Source organism: Gobius niger (genome assembly GCF_951799975.1).
Source record: "Gobius niger genome assembly, contig: SCAFFOLD_84, whole genome shotgun sequence".
Taxonomy (NCBI): Eukaryota; Metazoa; Chordata; class Actinopteri; order Gobiiformes; family Gobiidae; genus Gobius; species Gobius niger.
The window spans coordinates 27,738-45,599 of record NW_027639074.1 but is presented as its reverse complement, the minus strand read 5'-3'; the positions used below and the strand labels follow the sequence as shown (position 1 = coordinate 45,599).

At 47.0% G+C, this 17,862-nt stretch overlaps 1 protein-coding gene across 1 annotated transcript in view; it reads left to right on the top strand.

The window, feature by feature from the left end:
• The window catches only part of LOC306982924 (phosphatidylinositol 4-kinase beta-like), a 36,263-nt gene that overhangs the window by 2,584 nt on the left and 15,817 nt on the right, over window positions 1-17,862 (top strand). Inside the window, exons 2-11 of the mRNA XM_079583369.1 lie at window positions 1,635-1,752; window positions 2,185-2,442; window positions 4,452-4,574; window positions 5,849-6,091; window positions 6,806-6,901; window positions 9,541-9,768; window positions 9,839-10,060; window positions 11,427-11,530; window positions 15,413-15,517; window positions 15,608-15,731. Of these exons, the coding sequence (XP_079439495.1) occupies window positions 1,642-1,752; window positions 2,185-2,442; window positions 4,452-4,574; window positions 5,849-6,091; window positions 6,806-6,901; window positions 9,541-9,768; window positions 9,839-10,060; window positions 11,427-11,530; window positions 15,413-15,517; window positions 15,608-15,731 (1,614 nt within the window). The 5' untranslated portion in view covers window positions 1,635-1,641. The remainder of the gene's footprint in view (window positions 1-1,634; window positions 1,753-2,184; window positions 2,443-4,451; window positions 4,575-5,848; window positions 6,092-6,805; window positions 6,902-9,540; window positions 9,769-9,838; window positions 10,061-11,426; window positions 11,531-15,412; window positions 15,518-15,607; window positions 15,732-17,862) is intronic.

Sequence of the window (17,862 nt, the reverse complement as noted above, 5' to 3'; positions counted from 1 at the left end):
ACACAGTAAAAACACAGTAAAAACAGTAAAAACACAGTAATAACACAGTAAAAACACTAAACACCGTAAAAACACAGTAAAAACACAGTAATAACACTTTAAAAACACTAAAAACACAGTAAAAACACAGTAATAACACAGTAAAAACACTAATAACACAGTAAAAACACAGTAAAACACAGTAATAACACTAAAAACATAGTAATAACACTTTAAAAACATAGTAAAAACACAGTAAAAACACTAAAAACACTAAAAACACAGTAAAAACACAGTAAAAACACAGTAATAACACAGTAATAACACAGTAAAAACACTAAAAACACAGTAAAAACACAGTAATAACACAGTAAAAACACTAAAAACACAGTAAAAACACTAAAAACACAGTAAAAACACAGTAATAACACAGTAAAAACACAGTAATAGTAAAAACACAGTAATAAAAGTAAAAACATTGTAAAAACACAGTAAAAACACAGTAAAAACACAGTAATAGTAAAACACAGTAATAACACAGTAAAAACATAGTAATAGTAAAAACACAGTAAAAACAGTAAAAACACAGTAATAACAGTAAAAACACAGTAAAAACAGTAAAAACACAGTAATAACACAGTAAAAACACAGTAATAACACAGTAAAAACACAGTAATAACAGTAAAAACACTGTAAAATGCAGTAAAAACACAGTAAAAACAGTAAAAACACAGTAATAACACAGTAAAAACACAGTATTAGTAAAAACACAGTAATAACAGTAAAAACATTTTAAAAACACAGTAAAAACAGTAAAAACACAGTAATAACACAGTAAAAACATAGTAATAACACAGTAAAAACACAGTAAAAACACAGTAATGACACTAAAAACATTGTAAAAACACAGTAATAACACAGTAAAAACACAGTAATAGTAAAAACACAGTAATAACACAGTAAAAACATAGTAATAACAGTAAAAACACTGTAAAAACAGTAAAAACACACTAATAACAAAGTAAAAACACAGTAAAACACAGTAATAACACTAAAAACATAGTAATAACACAGTAAAAACATAGTAAAAACACAGTAATAACAGTAAAAACACAGTAAAAACAGTAAAAACACAGTAATAACACAGTAAAAACATAGTAATAACAGTAAAAACACTGTAAAAACACTGTAAAACACTGTAAAAACACAGTAAAAACACAGTAGTAGTAAAAACACAGTAATAACACAGTAAAAACACAGTAAAACACAGTAATGGTAAAAACACAGTAATAACACAGTAAAAACATAGTAATAACAGTAAAAACACTGTAAAAACACAGTAAAAACAGTAAAAACACACTAACACTGTAAAAACACAGTAATAACACAGTAATAACACTAAACACAGTAAAAACATAGTAAAAACGCAGAAAAAACGCAGTAATGAAGCGTGAGGGAAAACGTAAACGCAACAAAAAAGCCACAAAATAAACAATGAAAAAGTGACAAAAATGCTGCAACAATACGATCAAGAAGTGGCAATCTGTTTTGTAGGTCTTAGCTGTTGCTCTCCAGTGGAGAAGCTTTTAGATTTGGGTAAAGCTGAACTCGGTTCAGGCGGAGGTTAAGAAGGGGTGTTTCCGGGTCTGTTTCAGGTCAAAGATGGCGGAGGGTCTGTCCATCATCTCGGAGGGAGACCCCGAGCTCCTCATCGACCCAGAAGTGGCTCTGAAGGCGTGTCAGGAAGTGCTGCAGTCACATGACCTGCGCCAGGTGAGTCACATGACCTCCTCAGCTGAACCAGGTTTTCAGTGAGTGCCTGAAATAAGACCCGCCCCTAAAGGTGAAAACAAAAGCAGAAGTAGGAAGTCTCGGACCCTCGGTCGTAGAGGTCGACACATATGTGTTTTTTTTCACCAAAATGTTTTGTTGAAAAAGTTCCTGTTTAGTCGATTCTAGATCCCAGTATCGGGTATCGGGCCGATACTATATGCCGCGTGTCCGGATCCACTGAGGAGAGAAAATAACACTTTTTAGTAAAAAGTTAATATAAAACTGTAGAAAATTAAACAAATAGGAATAATGTAGGAGATTCTAATTGACCTGTGTGTCTTTTATAAGAATATGTAAACATCTGGGTCCAGTGGTCAGCTCTGGTTTTCTCCCACAGGGTGCGCTCACCTCAGTGACGTTTGTTTGTTGCAGAAAGACGACGGTTCGAAACCCGCTCCGGACTTAAGCCCCGCCTCTTCATCTGAAAGCTCCGCCTCCTCTGCACCGAGCCCCGCCTCCTCTGCACCGAGCCCCGCCTCTTCCTGTGCGGCACGCCGTCATAAGGCCCGCCCCGTCGATGTCTCGTCCAATCAGCAGTCCTCATGGCTCCTGCGGCTGTTCGAGTCCAAACTCTTCGACGTCTCGATGTCCATTTCATATTTATACAGCTCGAAAGAACCGGGAGTACAGGTACTATAGTACTTCTACTACTACTACACTACTACTACTACTACTGCTACTACTACTACTACTACTACTACTACTACTACTGCTACTACTACTACTGCTACTACTACTACTACTACTACTACTACTACTACTACTACTACTACTACTACTGTTACTACTACTACTGCTACTACTGCTACTGCTACTGCTGCTACTACTACTACTACACTACTACTACTACTACTGCTACTACTACTACTACTACTACTACTACTACTACTGCTACTACTACTACTGCTACTACTACTACTACTACTACTACTACTACTACTGCTACTGCTACTGCTGCTACTACTACTGCTACTGCTACTGCTACTGCTGCTACTACTACTACTGCTACTGCTGCTACTACTGCTACTACTGCTACTGCTACTGCTGCTACTACTGCTACTACTACTACTACTACTACTACTACTACTGTTACTACTACTACTGCTACTACTGCTACTGCTACTGCTGCTACTACTGCTACTACTGCTACTGCTACTGCTGCTACTACTACTGCTACTACTACTGCTACTACTGCTACTACTACTACTGCTACTACTACTACTACTGCTACTACTACTACTACTACTACTACTACTGCTACTACTGCTACTACTGCTACTACTACTACTACTACTACTACTGCTACTACTACTACTGCTACTACTACTACTACTACTACTACTACTACTACTACTACTACTACTACTGTTACTACTACTACTGCTACTACTGCTACTGCTACTGCTGCTACTACTACTGCTACTACTACTGCTACTACTGCTACTACTACTACTACTACTACTACTGCTACTACTACTACTACTACTACTACTACTGCTACTACTACTACTACTACTACTACTGCTACTACTACTACTACTACTACTACTACTGCTACTACTACTACTGCTACTACTACTACTGCTACTACTACTACTACTACTACTACTACTGCTACTACTGCTACTACTGCTACTACTACTACTACTACTACTACTACTACTACTACTACTACTACTACTACTACTGTTGCTACTACTACTGCTACTACTGCTACTGCTACTGCTGCTACTACTACTGCTACTGCTACTGCTACTGCTGCTACTACTACTACTGCTACTGCTGCTACTACTGCTACTACTGCTACTGCTACTGCTGCTACTACTGCTACTGCTACTACTACTACTACTACTACTACTACTACTACTGTTACTACTACTACTGCTACTGCTGCTACTACTGCTACTACTGCTACTGCTACTGCTACTGCTACTGCTACTACTACTACTACTACTACTACTACTACTACTGTTACTACTACTACTGCTACTACTGCTACTGCTACTGCTGCTACTACTACTGCTACTACTACTGCTACTACTGCTACTACTACTACTGCTACTACTACTACTACTGCTACTACTACTACTACTACTACTACTACTGCTACTACTGCTACTACTGCTACTACTACTACTACTACTACTACTGCTACTACTACTACTGCTACTACTACTACTACTACTACTACTACTACTACTACTACTACTACTGTTACTACTACTACTGCTACTACTGCTACTGCTACTGCTGCTACTACTACTGCTACTACTACTGCTACTACTGCTACTACTACTACTACTACTACTACTACTGCTACTGCTACTACTACTACTACTACTACTACTACTACTACTACTACTGCTACTACTACTACTGCTACTACTGCTGCTACTACTACTACTGCTGCTACTACTACTACTGCTACTACTACTACTACTACTACTACTACTACTACTACTACTACTACTACTACTGCTGCTACTGCTACTACTACTACTACTACTACTACTACTACTACTGCTACTACTGCTGCTACTACTACTACAGCTCTAAAGAACCGGGAGTACAGGTACTATAATGAGCAGGACGGCCTGAGGAGTACTGCAGTTCTGAGGTACTCTGTGTATTTGTTGCAGACGTACATCGGGAACAGACTGTTCAGTTTCCCCGACGGCGACGTCGACTTCTTTCTGCCGCAGCTGCTCAACATGTACGTGCACATGGACGCGCACGTGGGGGACGCCATCAAGCCCTACCTGGTACTTTTACTATAGTACTTTTACTGCAGTACTTTTAAGGAGTGATGCGGGATGATGGAAGTTTGAACCGATGACTAATGACACTGATTATTATGTCAATATATTTGCATAATTACTGATATTATCGTCTTTGGAAAGGGTTCATAAAGTCTGTCTGAGCTGAAACTATTGACGCTCCGATCCAGCTTTTTACTCCCGATACCGATACTGGGCCTGAGTATCGGCCGATATTTACCAATACCACTTTCTTAAAAGGGACTTTCTCTGAGTGAAAAAGTCTCATCAGAGATGCCCAGACTTCCCGATCCACACACACCTCCCCCAGACTGACTGTTGCCGCTCTCTGATTGGCCGTGTGTTTGCAGGTGTACTGTAGCAGCTCTCTGATTGGCCGTGTGTTTGCCGCTCTCTGATTGGCCGTGTGTTTGCAGGTGTACTGTAGCAGCTCTCTGATTGGCCGTGTGTTTGCAGCTCTCTGATTGGCCGTGTGTTTGCCGCTCTCTGATTGGCCGTGTGTTGCAGGTGTACTGTTGCCGCTCTCTGATTGGCCGTGTGTTGCAGGTGTACTGTAGCAGCTCTCTGATTGGCCGTGTGTTTGCAGGTGTACTGTAGCAGCTCTCTGATTGGCCGTGTGTTGCAGGTGTACTGTTGCCGCTCTCTGATTGGCCGTGTGTTTGCAGGTGTACTGTAGCAGCTCTCTGATTGGCCGTGTGTTTGCAGGTGTACTGTTGCCGCTCTCTGATTGGCCGTGTGTTTGCAGCTCTCTGATTGGCCGTGTGTTTGCCGCTCTCTGATTGGCCGTGTGTTGCAGGTGTACTGTTGCCGCTCTCTGATTGGCCGTGTTTGCCGCTCTCTGATTGGCCGTGTGTTGCAGGTGTACTGCAGCAGCTTACTGATTGGCCGTGTGTTTGCCGCTCTCTGATTGGCCGTGTGCTTGCAGGTGTACAGCTCTCTGATTGGCCGTGTGTTTGCAGGTGTACTGTTGCCGCTCTCTGATTGGCCGTGTGTTTGCCGCTCTCTGATTGGCCGTGTGTTTGCAGGTGTACTGTTGCCGCTCTCTGATTGGCCGTGTGTTTGCCGCTCTCTGATTGGCCGTGTGTTTGCAGGTGTACTGTTGCCGCTCTCTGATTGGCCGTGTGTTTGCCGCTCTCTGATTGGCCGTGTGTTGCAGGTGTACTGTTGCCGCTCTCTGATTGGCCGTGTGTTTGCCGCTCTCTGATTGGCCGTGTTGCAGGTGTACTGTAGCAGCTCTCTGATTGGCCGTGTCCTTACAGGTGTACCGTTGCCGTGGCAGCGTGGCGTTCTCCCTCACCTGTGCGTGGCTCTTGGGGGCGTACTCCAGTGACATGCACATCTCCACTCAGACTCACTCCAGAGGCTCCAAACTGAGGAAGCTGATCCTCTCTGACGAGCTGCAGCCACGTGCACGAGGGGCCAGGGGCACGCACGTGAGCGGCCCCGTGCACGTGAGCGAGCCACGCCCCGCCGTGCACGTGGGGCCACGCCGTACGCACCAGGTGAGTCTGATCACACCAGGTGAGTCTGATCACAGCAGGTGAGTCTGATCACACCAGGTGAGTCTGATCACACCAGGTGAGTCTGATCACACCAGGTGAGTCTGATCACACCAGGTGAGTCTGATCACACCAGGAGAGTCTGATCACAACAGTGAGTCTGATCACAGCAGTTAGTCTGATCACACCAGGTGAGTCTGATCACAGCAGACGAGTGTACTCACACCAGGTGAGTCTGATCAGGTGAGTCTGATCACAGCAGTGAGTCTGATCACACCAGGTGAGTCTGATCACACCAGGAGAGTCTGATCACATCAGGTGAGTCTGATCACACCAGGAGAGTCTGATCACATCAGGTGAATCTGATCACACCAGGTGAGTCTGATCACACCAGGAGAGTCTGATCACACCAGGTGAGTCTGATCACACCAGGAGAGTCTGATCACATCAGGTGAATCTGATCACACCAGGTGAGTCTGATCACACCAGGAGAGTCTGATCACATCAGGTGAGTCTGATCACACCAGGAGAGTCTGATCACATCAGGTGAGTCTGATCACACCAGGAGAGTCTGATCACACCAGGAGAGTCTGATCACACCACCCACTGTGCCACAGACTAGCCACTGTGCCACAGTCACACAGACTAACCACTGTGCCACAGACTAACCACTGTGCCACAGTCACACAGACTAACCACTGTGCCACTCTGTTGCAGCGCTCCAAGTCAGACGCCACCGTGAGCCTCAGCCTGGCGCCGAGCTCCAGCCTGAAGAGAACGTCGTCCAACCCCAGAGTGGAGAGTCCAGACCAGGTTATTTCATACTTATACTTCATACTTATACTTCATACTTATATTTCATACTTATATTTCATACTTATACTTCATACTTATATTTCATACTTATATTTCATACTTATATTTCATACTTATGTTTCATACTTATACTTCATACTTATATTTCATACTTATATTTCATACTTATGTTTCATACTTATATTTCTTACTTATATTTCATACTTATACTTCATACTTATATTTCATACTTATATTTCATACTTATATTTCATACTTATGTTTCATACTTATACTTCATACTTATATTTCATACTTATATTTCATACTTATGTTTCATACTTATACTTCATACTTATATTTCATACTTATATTTCTTACTTATATTTCATACTTATACTTCATACTTATATTTCATACTTATACTTCATACTTATATTTCATACTTATATTTCATACTTATGTTTCATACTTATACTTCATACTTATATTTCATACTTATGTTTCATACTTATACTTCATACTTATATTTCATACTTATATTTCATACTTATGTTTCATACTTATATTTCTTACTTATATTTCATACTTATACTTCATACTTATACTTCATACTTATTCTTCATACTTATTCTTCATACTTATTCTTCATACTTATACTTCATACTTGTATTTCATACTTATACTTCATACTTATACTTCACACTTTATTCAAGTATATGTTGCGTTCATGTTCTAGAATTCTGTTTCAGTCGGAGCAGCAGCTGAAACGACTCTACGAGAGAAACACTTTTTCCCTGATCGTTACTGGACACTCGTGTTTCTGAATATTATAGTTCATCTGACGGGTTCAGGTCCAGGTTCCGGTGACGTCACGTGAACGCAGCCTTATTTAAATTAACTTTTTCAATGAACCACTTCCTAATACAGACATGTCGGTCCAGCTGGTCGTTTCTTACATATTCTCTCTTTTTCCACATTTACAAAAAGCCTTTTTTATATTTGTATTTCGAAGCAATTTATTTGTATATATTTTCTTAGTCGGGTCAGTGGGTCGGTCGGGTCAGTCAGGTGAGACCAGGACTGGATTCTCAAACTAATGTCATGTGACGATGTAACGAGCTTGACCTCTGACCCCCAGGACTCTGAGTCCGGCTCCGAGGCCGAGTCCGAGGTCGTTCCTGTGAGTCCCGCTGCATTCTGGGAAACGATCAGAACCGAAACGTTTGATTGGACGAAACGCTGTCGAGGGATTTGGGCTTTCAACCAATCAGGAGCCACGTCCCATCTGCACCTCAGCGAGTCCCAGGGGCTGGTCCTGGTACTAGGTCCTGGGTCCTGGGTCCTGGGTCTTGGGTCTTGGGTACTAGGTCCTGGGTCTGGTCCTGGGTCCTGGGTCCTGGGTCCTGGGTCCTGGGTCCTGGTTCCTGGGTCCTTGGCCCTGGGTCCTGGGTCCTGGGTCCTGGTCCTGGGTCCTGGTCCTGGGTCCTGGTCCTGGGTCCTGGGTCTGGTCCTGGGTCCTGGGTCCTGGGTCCTGGGTCCTGGGTCCTGGGTCCTGGTCCTGGGTCCTGGGTCCTGGTCCTGGGTCCTGGGTCTGGTCCTGGGTCCTGGGTCCTGGGTCCTGGGTCCTGGTCCTGGGTCCTGGGTCTGGTCCTGGGTCCTGGGTCCTGGGTCTTGGGTCTTGGGTACTAGGTCCTGGGTCCTGGGTACTAGGTCTTGGGTCCTGGGTCCTGGGTCCTGGGTACTAGGTCCTGGGTCCTGGGTCTGGTCCTGGGTACTAGGTCCTGGGTCCTGGGTACTAGGTCTTGGGTCCTGGGTCCTGGGTCCTGGGTACTAGGTCCTGGGTCCTGGGTCTGGTCCTGGGTCCTGGGTCCTGGGTCCTGGGTCCTGGTCCTGGGTCCTGGTCCTGGGTCCTGGTCCTGGGTCTGGTCCTGGGTCCTGGGTCCTGGGTCCTGGTTCCTGGGTCCTTGGCCCTGGTCCTGGGTCCTGGGTCTTGGGTACTAGGTCCTGGGTCTGGTCCTGGGTCCTGGGTCCTGGGTCCTGGGTCCTGGTTCCTGGGTCCTTGGCCCTGGGTCCTTGGCCCTGGTCCTGGGTCCTGGGTCCTGGGTCCTGGGTCCTGGTCCTGGTCCAGGTCCTTGGTCCTGGGTCCTGGGTCTGGTCCTGGTCCTGGGTCCTGGGTCCTGGGTCCTGGTCCTGGGTCTGGTCCTGGGTCCTGGGTCCTGGGTCCTGGTCCTTGGCCCTGGTCCTAGTCCTGGTCCTGGTTCTGGTCCTGGTCCTGCTCCTGGACTCGTGGGGGGCAGATGTGGAGCGGCTCGGGGAGAGAGCGTTCAGAAACACCTGCTCCAGAGGCATCAGTGACAAGAACATGTCTCAGTTTGGAAACACAGTGGCCAAACCCACAGAACCGACCCCGGTCCACACGTGGTCCCACAGAACCGCCCCCGGTCCACACGTGGTCCCACAGAACCGCCCCCGATCCACACGTGGTCCCGGTACCACAGGCTGGAGCAGATGTTTCTGAGCCGCCTCTGAGGGACTCGCTGATCACTGCGGCTTTTCTCTGGAATCCGCTCCACATTTTCCCTGCGCTGTTCTAACTCCTGCTCCCCCCCCCCCTGTGGTCCCCCCTGTGGTCCCCCCTGTGGTCCCCCCCTCAGCCCCTCCGCCTGGCGCCTCAGAGGGAGTTCATCAAGTCTCTGCTGGGCATCGGCAAACGTCTGGCCACGCTGCCCACCAAAGAGCAGAAGACTCAGCGGCTGATCTCAGAGCTGTCCCTCCTCAACCACAAACTGCCGTCACGGGTTTGGCTCCCGACCGCCGCCTTCCAGCACCACGTGGTCCGGGTACCACACACGCAGGCCGTGGTCCTCAACTCCAAAGACAAGGTGCTCCTGTTGTTCATGTGTGTCGGACCTGGCGGTGACCTCTGTGTGACCCCGGTTTGACCTCCTGCAGGCTCCGTACCTGATCTACGTGGAGGTCCTGGAGTGCGAGGACTTCGAGACCTCGGTGGTCCCGGTCCGGATCCCGGAGAACAGAGTGCGGGTGACGCGGTCGGTGGAGAACCTCGCCGTGGCCTCGGAAACGGGCGAGGCGCGGACGGGAACCTTCTCCGTGGTCTGTAACTACGACAACGACGAGGAGGCGTGGAGCACGGACGACCTCGGGACTCTGCAGGTGAGGAGGCCTTCAAGCAGAGGAACCTATGCTAGAACTATGGGGCTTCATCAGGGCTTCATCAGGGCTTCATCAGGTCTTTATCAGGACTTCATCAGGGCTTCATCAGGGCTTCACCAGGGCTTCACCAGGGCTTCACCAGGGCTTCATCAGGGCTTCATCAGGGCTTCACCAGGGCTTCATCAGGGCTTCATCAGGGCTTCATCAGGGCTTCATCAGGGCTTCACCAGGGCTTCATCAGGTCTTCATCAGGGCTTCATCAGGGCTTCAACAGGGCGTCATCAGGGCTTCATCAGGGCTTCATCAGGGCTTCATCAGGGCTTCATCAGGTCTTCATCAGGGCTTCATCAGGGCTTCAACAGGGCGTCACCAGGGCTTCACCAGGGCTTCATTAGGGCTTCATCAGGGATTCACCAGGGCTTCATTAGGGCTTCACCAGGGCTTCACCAGGTCTTCATCAGGGCTTCATCAGGGCTTCATCAGGGCTTCATCAGGGCTTCATCAGGGCTTCATCAGGGCTTCATCAGGGCTTCACCAGGGCTTCATTAGGGCTTCACCAGGGCTTCACCAGGGCTTCATTAGGTCTTCATTAGGGCTTCATCAGGGCTTCATCAGGGCTTCATTAGGGCTTCATCAGGGCTTCATCAGGGCTTCATCAGGGCTTCATTAGGGCTTCACCAGGGCTTCACCAGGGCTTCATCAGGGCTTCATCAGGGTTTCACCAGGGCTTCACCAGGGCTTCATTAGGTCTTCATCAGGGCTTCATCAGGGCTTCATCAGGGCTTCATTAGGTCTTCATCAGGGCTTCATCAGGGCTTCACCAGGGCTTCATTAGGGCTTCATCAGGGCTTCATCAGGGCTTCACCAGGGCTTCACCAGGGCTTCATCAGGGCTTCATTAGGTCTTCATCAGGGCTTCATCAGGGCTTCATCAGGGCTTCACTAGGGCTTCATCAGGGCTTCATCAGGGCTTCATCAGGGCTTCACCAGGGCTTCATTAGGTCTTTATCAGGGCTTCATTAGGTCTTCATCAGGGCTTCATTAGGTCTTCATCAGGGCTTCATCAGGGTTTCACCAGGGCTTCATTAGGTCTTTATCAGGGCTTCATCAGGGCTTCACCAGGGCTTCACCAGGGCTTCATCAGGGCTTCACCAGGGCTTCACCAGGGCTTCATCAGGTCTTCATCAGGGCTTCATCAGGGCTTCATCAGGGCTTCATCAGGGCTTCATCAGGGCTTCATTAGGGCTTAATATTAATATGAAGCCCTGGTGAAGCCCTGGTGAAGCCCTGGTGGTGGAAACATGTTGGTTTCTGTAAGTTTTTCCTCGTCCTGTGTCTAAGCTCTAAACTAAGATGTTCCTCTGCAGGTTCCTGAAGGACACAGCTGTGACAACATCAGCCAGTTTTCAGTCGACAGCATCACGAGCACCGAGAGCAGAGAGACGGTTTATATCCAGGCAGGAGACATCAGGTACTACTGTAATACTACTGTAATACTACTGCAATACTATTGCAATACTACTGCAATACTACTGCAATACTACTGCAATACTACAGCAACACTACTGTAATACTACTGCAATACTGCTGCAATACTACTGCAATACTACTGCAATACTACTGTAATACTACTGCAATACTGCTGCAATACTACTGCAATACTACTGCAACACTACTGTAATACTACTGCAATACTGCTGCAATACTACTGTAATACTACTGCAATACTACTGCAACACTACTGCAATACTACTGTAATACTACTGCAATACTGCTGCAATACTACTGCAATACTACTGCAATACTACTGCAATACTACAGCAACACTACTGTAATACTACTGCAATACTGCTGCAATACTACTGCAATACTACTGCAATACTACTGTAATACTACTGCAATACTGCTGCAATACTACTGCAATACTACTGCAACACTACTGTAATACTACTGCAATACTGCTGCAATACTACTGTAATACTACTGCAACACTACTGCAATACTACTGTAATACTACTGCAATACTGCTGCAATACTACTGCAATACTACTGCAATACTACTGCAACACTACTGCAATACTACTGCAATACTGCTGCAATACTACTGCAATACTACTGCAACACTACTGTAATACTACTGCAATACTGCTGCAATACTACTGCAATACTACTGCAACACTACTGCAATACTACTGTAATACTACTGCAATACTGCTGCAATACTACTGCAATACTACTGCAATACTACTGCAACACTACTGCAATACTACTGTAATACTACTGCAATACTGCTGCAATACTACTGCAATACTACTGTAATACTACTGCAATACTGCTGCAATACTACTGCAATACTACTGCAACACTACTGTAATACTACTGCAATACTGCTGCAATACTACTGCAATACTACTGCAACACTACTGTAATACTACTGCAATACTGCTGCAATACTACTGCAATACTACTGCAACACTACTGCAATACTACTGTAATACTACTGCAATACTGCTGCAATACTACTGCAATACTACTGCAATACTACTGCAACACTACTGCAATACTACTGTAATACTACTGCAATACTGCTGCAATACTACTGCAATACTACTGTAATACTACTGCAATACTGCTGCAATACTACTGCAATACTACTGCAACACTACTGTAATACTACTGCAATACTGCTGCAATACTACTGCAATACTACTGCAACACTACTGTAATACTACTGCAATACTACTGCAACACTACTGCAATACTACTGCAATACTACTGCAACACTACTGTAATACTACTGCAATACTACTGCAACACTACTGCAATACTACTGTAATACTACTGCAATACTGCTGCAATACTACTGCAATACTACTGCAATACTACTGCAATACTACAGCAACACTACTGTAATACTACTGCAATACTGCTGCAATACTACTGCAATACTACTGCAATACTACTGCAACACTACTGCAATACTACTGTAATACTACTGCAATACTGCTGCAATACTACTGCAATACTACTGCAATACTACTGCAACACTACTGCAATACTACTGCAATACTACTGCAATACTACTGCAACACTACTGCAATACTACTGTAATACTACTGCAACACTACTGTAATACTACTGCAATACTACTGCAACACTACTGCAATACTACTGCAACACTACTGCAACACTACTGCAATACTACTGCAGTAGTATTGCAGTAGTATTGCAGTAGTGTTGTGTTCCAAATTATGATGCAAATGACATTTTTTTCTGATTTCCTAAACTGTCATCTCAAATGAGAGTCAGCATCATTTTCAAGTCTGTAACTGGTCGAGGATCATTTAAATGTGGTGGAAAAATTTCTTAGTGAAAACAGTATTTAAAAAAAAAAATGTAGTAAAAAACTCAAAATCCATTGTTCCAAATTATTATTCACTCATCGTTTCAATACATTTTAAAGCTTGTAATTAACTGAAAATGGTCATTTGTTGAATTTGCAGCATTAGGAGGTCATATTTACTGAAATCAAAAGATATTTCAATCAAAAACCTCTTAAAGAGGGGGTGTTCTGCTTTAAAGAGGGGGTGTTCTGCTTTAAAGAGGGGGTGTTCTGCTTTAAAGAGGGGGTGTTCTGCTTCAAAGAGGGGGTGTTCTGCTTTAAAGAGGGGGTGTTCTGCTTTAAAGAGGGGGTGTTCTGCTTTAAAGAGGGCGTGTTCTGCTTTAAAGAGGGGGTGTTCTGCTTTAAAGAGGGCGTGTTCTGCTTTAAAGAGGGGGTGTTCTGCTTTAAAGAGGGCGTGTTCTGCTTTAAAGAGGGGGTGTTCTGCTTTAAAGAGGGGGTGTTCTGCTTTTGTCAGTCCCATAGCACCAGTCTATATCTCACTACAATGATGACAAACCTTCTGCTGGTCTGTAAATGCAGTAAATTAGAATAACTGCCTTGTATAAAATGTCTCTCTCAAAATGGCTGTAGTGAATGTCTTGAAATAGGCCTCTGTCTCTTTAAGAACCTCTGAGCCTTTAGACACGCCCCCTCCACACGCTGTCTGTGGCATCAGTGGGGAGGGGGTTCTGCTGAGGAGCAGTGGTTGGTTACTCGGCTGGTGACCAAAGCTCGGAGGCGTCTCCAGGAGGTGGGGGCGTTCCTAGGAGGACTCAGGCAAACCTATCCCTAAAATGGCCGCCATCAGAGTTTTTACAGATTACTCAGAAATACGTGAATGTGCCAAGGCAACACTTCAGCCATGTTTTTAATGAGGGAGTGACAGAATAACATGAGAGAAAGCTGGAAAAAGTCCATTTTGCAGAATACCCCCCCCCCCCCCCCCCCCTTTAACAGGTCAAGTTATATTTTGACATAGGACCTTCGTTGAGCAGCTTCACAATCCTCAAATCCATTAAACTTGTGAGTTTTTGGACAGTTTCTGCTTGGATTTCTTTGCAGGATGTTAGAATAGCCTCCCAGAGCTGCTGTTTGGATGAAAACTGCCTCCCACCCTCATAGAAGTGTTTTTTGTTGAGGCTCCAAAGGTTCTCAACAGGGTTGAGGTCAGGGGAGGAGGGGGTCCACATCATGAGCTTCTCTCCTTTTATGCCCATAGCAGCCAGTGATGCAGAGGTTTTCTTTACAGCAGGACATGGAGCGTTGTCATGATGAAGAGGATTTTGTTCTTTTTGTAGCAGAGAAGACAGTGGTCATTTTCACACCTTCACCAACCGTCCACTCCTCCATTGATCTGACCATCCAGGGCTACACGGCCTCATCAGTGAACAAGACTGTTTGAAAATGAGTCTCATGTATTTCTGAGCCACTGCAGCCGTTTCTGCTTCAGCTTCAATGAACAGTTTAGGGGAGGCCGGAGAGAAGGTTTATGCACAACTGCAGCCTCTGGAGGGTCGGCTTTGTAGCAGCTGTTCTCTTAATCTGATGTGTTTGTCTGGCAGAAACCGTCCTCATTGTGTCTTTATCTGCACAAACCCGAGTGTGTCTGAATCATCCACAAATCTCTTATCAGTTCGATGATTACGCTTCATCTTTCATGAAATATCGAAGGTTTTCATACCTAGACCAAGGCATTCAACTATTTCACGCTTTTCATCAGCAGAGGGATCCTTTTTCTTTCCCTTATTGCTTGAAAATGATGATCTGCTTAATAAAGTGGAACATCCTTTTTCAGCAGTTTTCCCTTAACCTGAAAACTGATTATCCCAGACTGAGACACGACACCATCCATGAGTTTCATTATTTTTTTTATTTTTTTTTTAAACTTTTTTGACACAAAAATACAATTTGCAGAATAAAAAAGATGACCTCTCTCCCCCCTCTCTCTCCCCCCTCCCCCCCTCCCTGCAGGAGGCGTCTGTCGGAGCAGCTCGCTCAGACTCCGTCCTCGTTCCGTAAAGACCCTGAGGATCCGTCTGCGGTGGCGCTGAAGGAGCCGTGGGACGAGAAGGTTCGGTAAGAGCGGGACGGGGGGGGGGGGGGGACAGCGGGGAGGGGGGGACAGCGGGGGGGGAGAGGGCGTGTCTGACCCTCTGCTCTCTGCAGGAGGATCCGCGAGGCGTCTCCGTACGGTCACCTCCCCACCTGGAGGCTCCTGTCGGTCATCGTGAAGTGTGGAGACGACCTCCGGCAGGAGCTGCTGGCGTCGCAGGTGCTGCAGGTGCTGAGGGTGAGCTGTGTGCGGTCACTACGGCAACGGGGCGGGGCCACTGTGGCGACGGGGCGGGGCAACTGTGGCAACGGGGCGGGGCCACTGTGGCAACAGGGCGGGGCAACTGTGGCAACAGGGCGGGGCAACTGTGGCAACGGGGCGGGGCAACTGTGGCAACGGGGCGGGGCAACTGTGGCAACGGGGCGGGGCAACTGTGGCAACGGGGCGGGGCAACTGTGGCAACGGGGCGGGGCAACTGTGGCAACGGGGCGGAGCAACTGTGGCAACGGGGCGGGGCAACTGTGGCAACGGGGCGGGGCAACTGTGGCAACGGGGCGGGGCAACTGTGGAAACGGGGCGGGGCAACTGTGGCAACGGGGCGGGGCAACTGTGGCAACGGGGCGGGGCAACTGTGGCAACGGGGCGGGGCAACTGTGGCAACGGGGCGGGGCAACTGTGGCAACGGGGCGGGGCAACTGTGGCAACGGGGCGGGGCAACTGTGGCAACGGGGCGGGGCAACTGTGGCAACGGGGCGGGGCAACTGTGGCAACGGGGCGGGGCAACTGTGGCAACGGGGCGGGGCAACTGTGGCAACGGGGCGGAGCAACTGTGGCAACGGGGCGGGGCAACTGTGGCAACGGGGCGGGGCAACTGTGGCAACGGGGCGGGGCAACTGTGGCAACGGGGCGGGGCAACTGTGGAAACGGGGCGGGGCAACTGTGGCAACGGGGCGGGGCAACTGTGGCAACGGGGCGGGGCAACTGTGGAAACGGGGCGGGGCAACTGTGGCAACAGGGCGGGGCAGCTGTGGAAACGGGGCGGAGCAACTGTGTTTAGTCCTGGTTTAGTCCTGGTTCAGTCCTGGTTTAGACCTGGTTTAGTCCTGGTTTAGTCCTGGTTCAGTCCTGGTTTAGTCCTGGTTTAGTCCTGGTTTAGTCCTGGTTTAGTCCTGGTTCAGTCCTGGTTTAATCCTGGTTTAGTCCTGGTTTAGTCCTGGTTTAGTCCTGGTTTAGTCCTGGTTTAGACCTGGTTTAGTCCTGGTTTAGCCCTGGTTTAGCCCTGGTTTAATCCTGGTTTAATCCTGGTTTAGTCCTGGTTTAGACCTGGTTTAGACCTGGTTTAGTCCTGGTTTAGACCTGGTTTAGTCCTGGTTTAGACCTGGTTTAGTCCTGGTTTAGACCTGGTTTAGTCCTGGTTTAGTCCTGGTTTAGTCCTGGTTTAGTCCTGGTTTAATCCTGGTTTAATCCTGGTTTAGCCCTGGTTTAGTCCTGGTTTAGTCCTGGTTTAATCCTGGTTTAGTCCTGGTTTAGACCTGGTTTAGTCCTGGTTTAGTCCTGGTTTAGTCCTGGTTTAGTCCTGGTTTAGTCCTGGTTTAGACCTGGTTTAGACCTGGTTTAGACCCGGTTTAGTCCCGGTTTAGTCCCGGTTTAGTCCTGGTTTAGTCCTGGTTTAGTCCTGGTTTAGACCCGGTTTAGACCCGGTTTAGTCCCGGTTTAGTCCTGGTTTAGTCCTGGTTTAGTCCTGGTTTAGTCCTGGTTTAGACCCGGTTTAGACCTGGTTTAGTCCCGGTTTAGTCCCGGTTTAGTCCAGGTTTAGACCTGGTTTAGTCCTGGTTTAGACCTGGTTTAGACCTGGTTTAGTCCTGGTTTAGTCCTGGTTTAGTCCTGGTTTAGACCTGGTTTAGACCTGGTTTAGCCCTGGTTTAGTCCTGGTTTAGTCCTGGTTTAGACCTGGTTTAGCCCTGGTTTAGTCCTGGTTTAGTCCTGGTTTAGTCCTGGTTTAGACCCGGTTTAGACCCGGTTTAGTCCTGGTTTAGTCCTGGTTTAATCCTGGTTTAGCCCTGGTTTAGTCCTGGTTTAGTCCTGGTTTAATCCTGGTTTAGTCCTGGTTTAGACCTGGTTTAGACCTGGTTTAGTCCTGGTTTAGTCCTGGTTTAGTCCTGGTTTAGTCCTGGTTTAGTCCTGGTTCAGTCCTGGTTTAGTCCTGGTTTAGACCTGGTTTAGACCTGGTTTAGTCCTGGTTTAGACCTGGTTTAGACCTGGTTTAGTCCTTGTTTACTCCTGGTTTAGTCCTGGTTCAGTCATGGTTCAGTCCTGGTTTAGTCCTGGTTTAGTCCTGGTTTAGACCTGGTTTAGTCCTGGTTTAGTC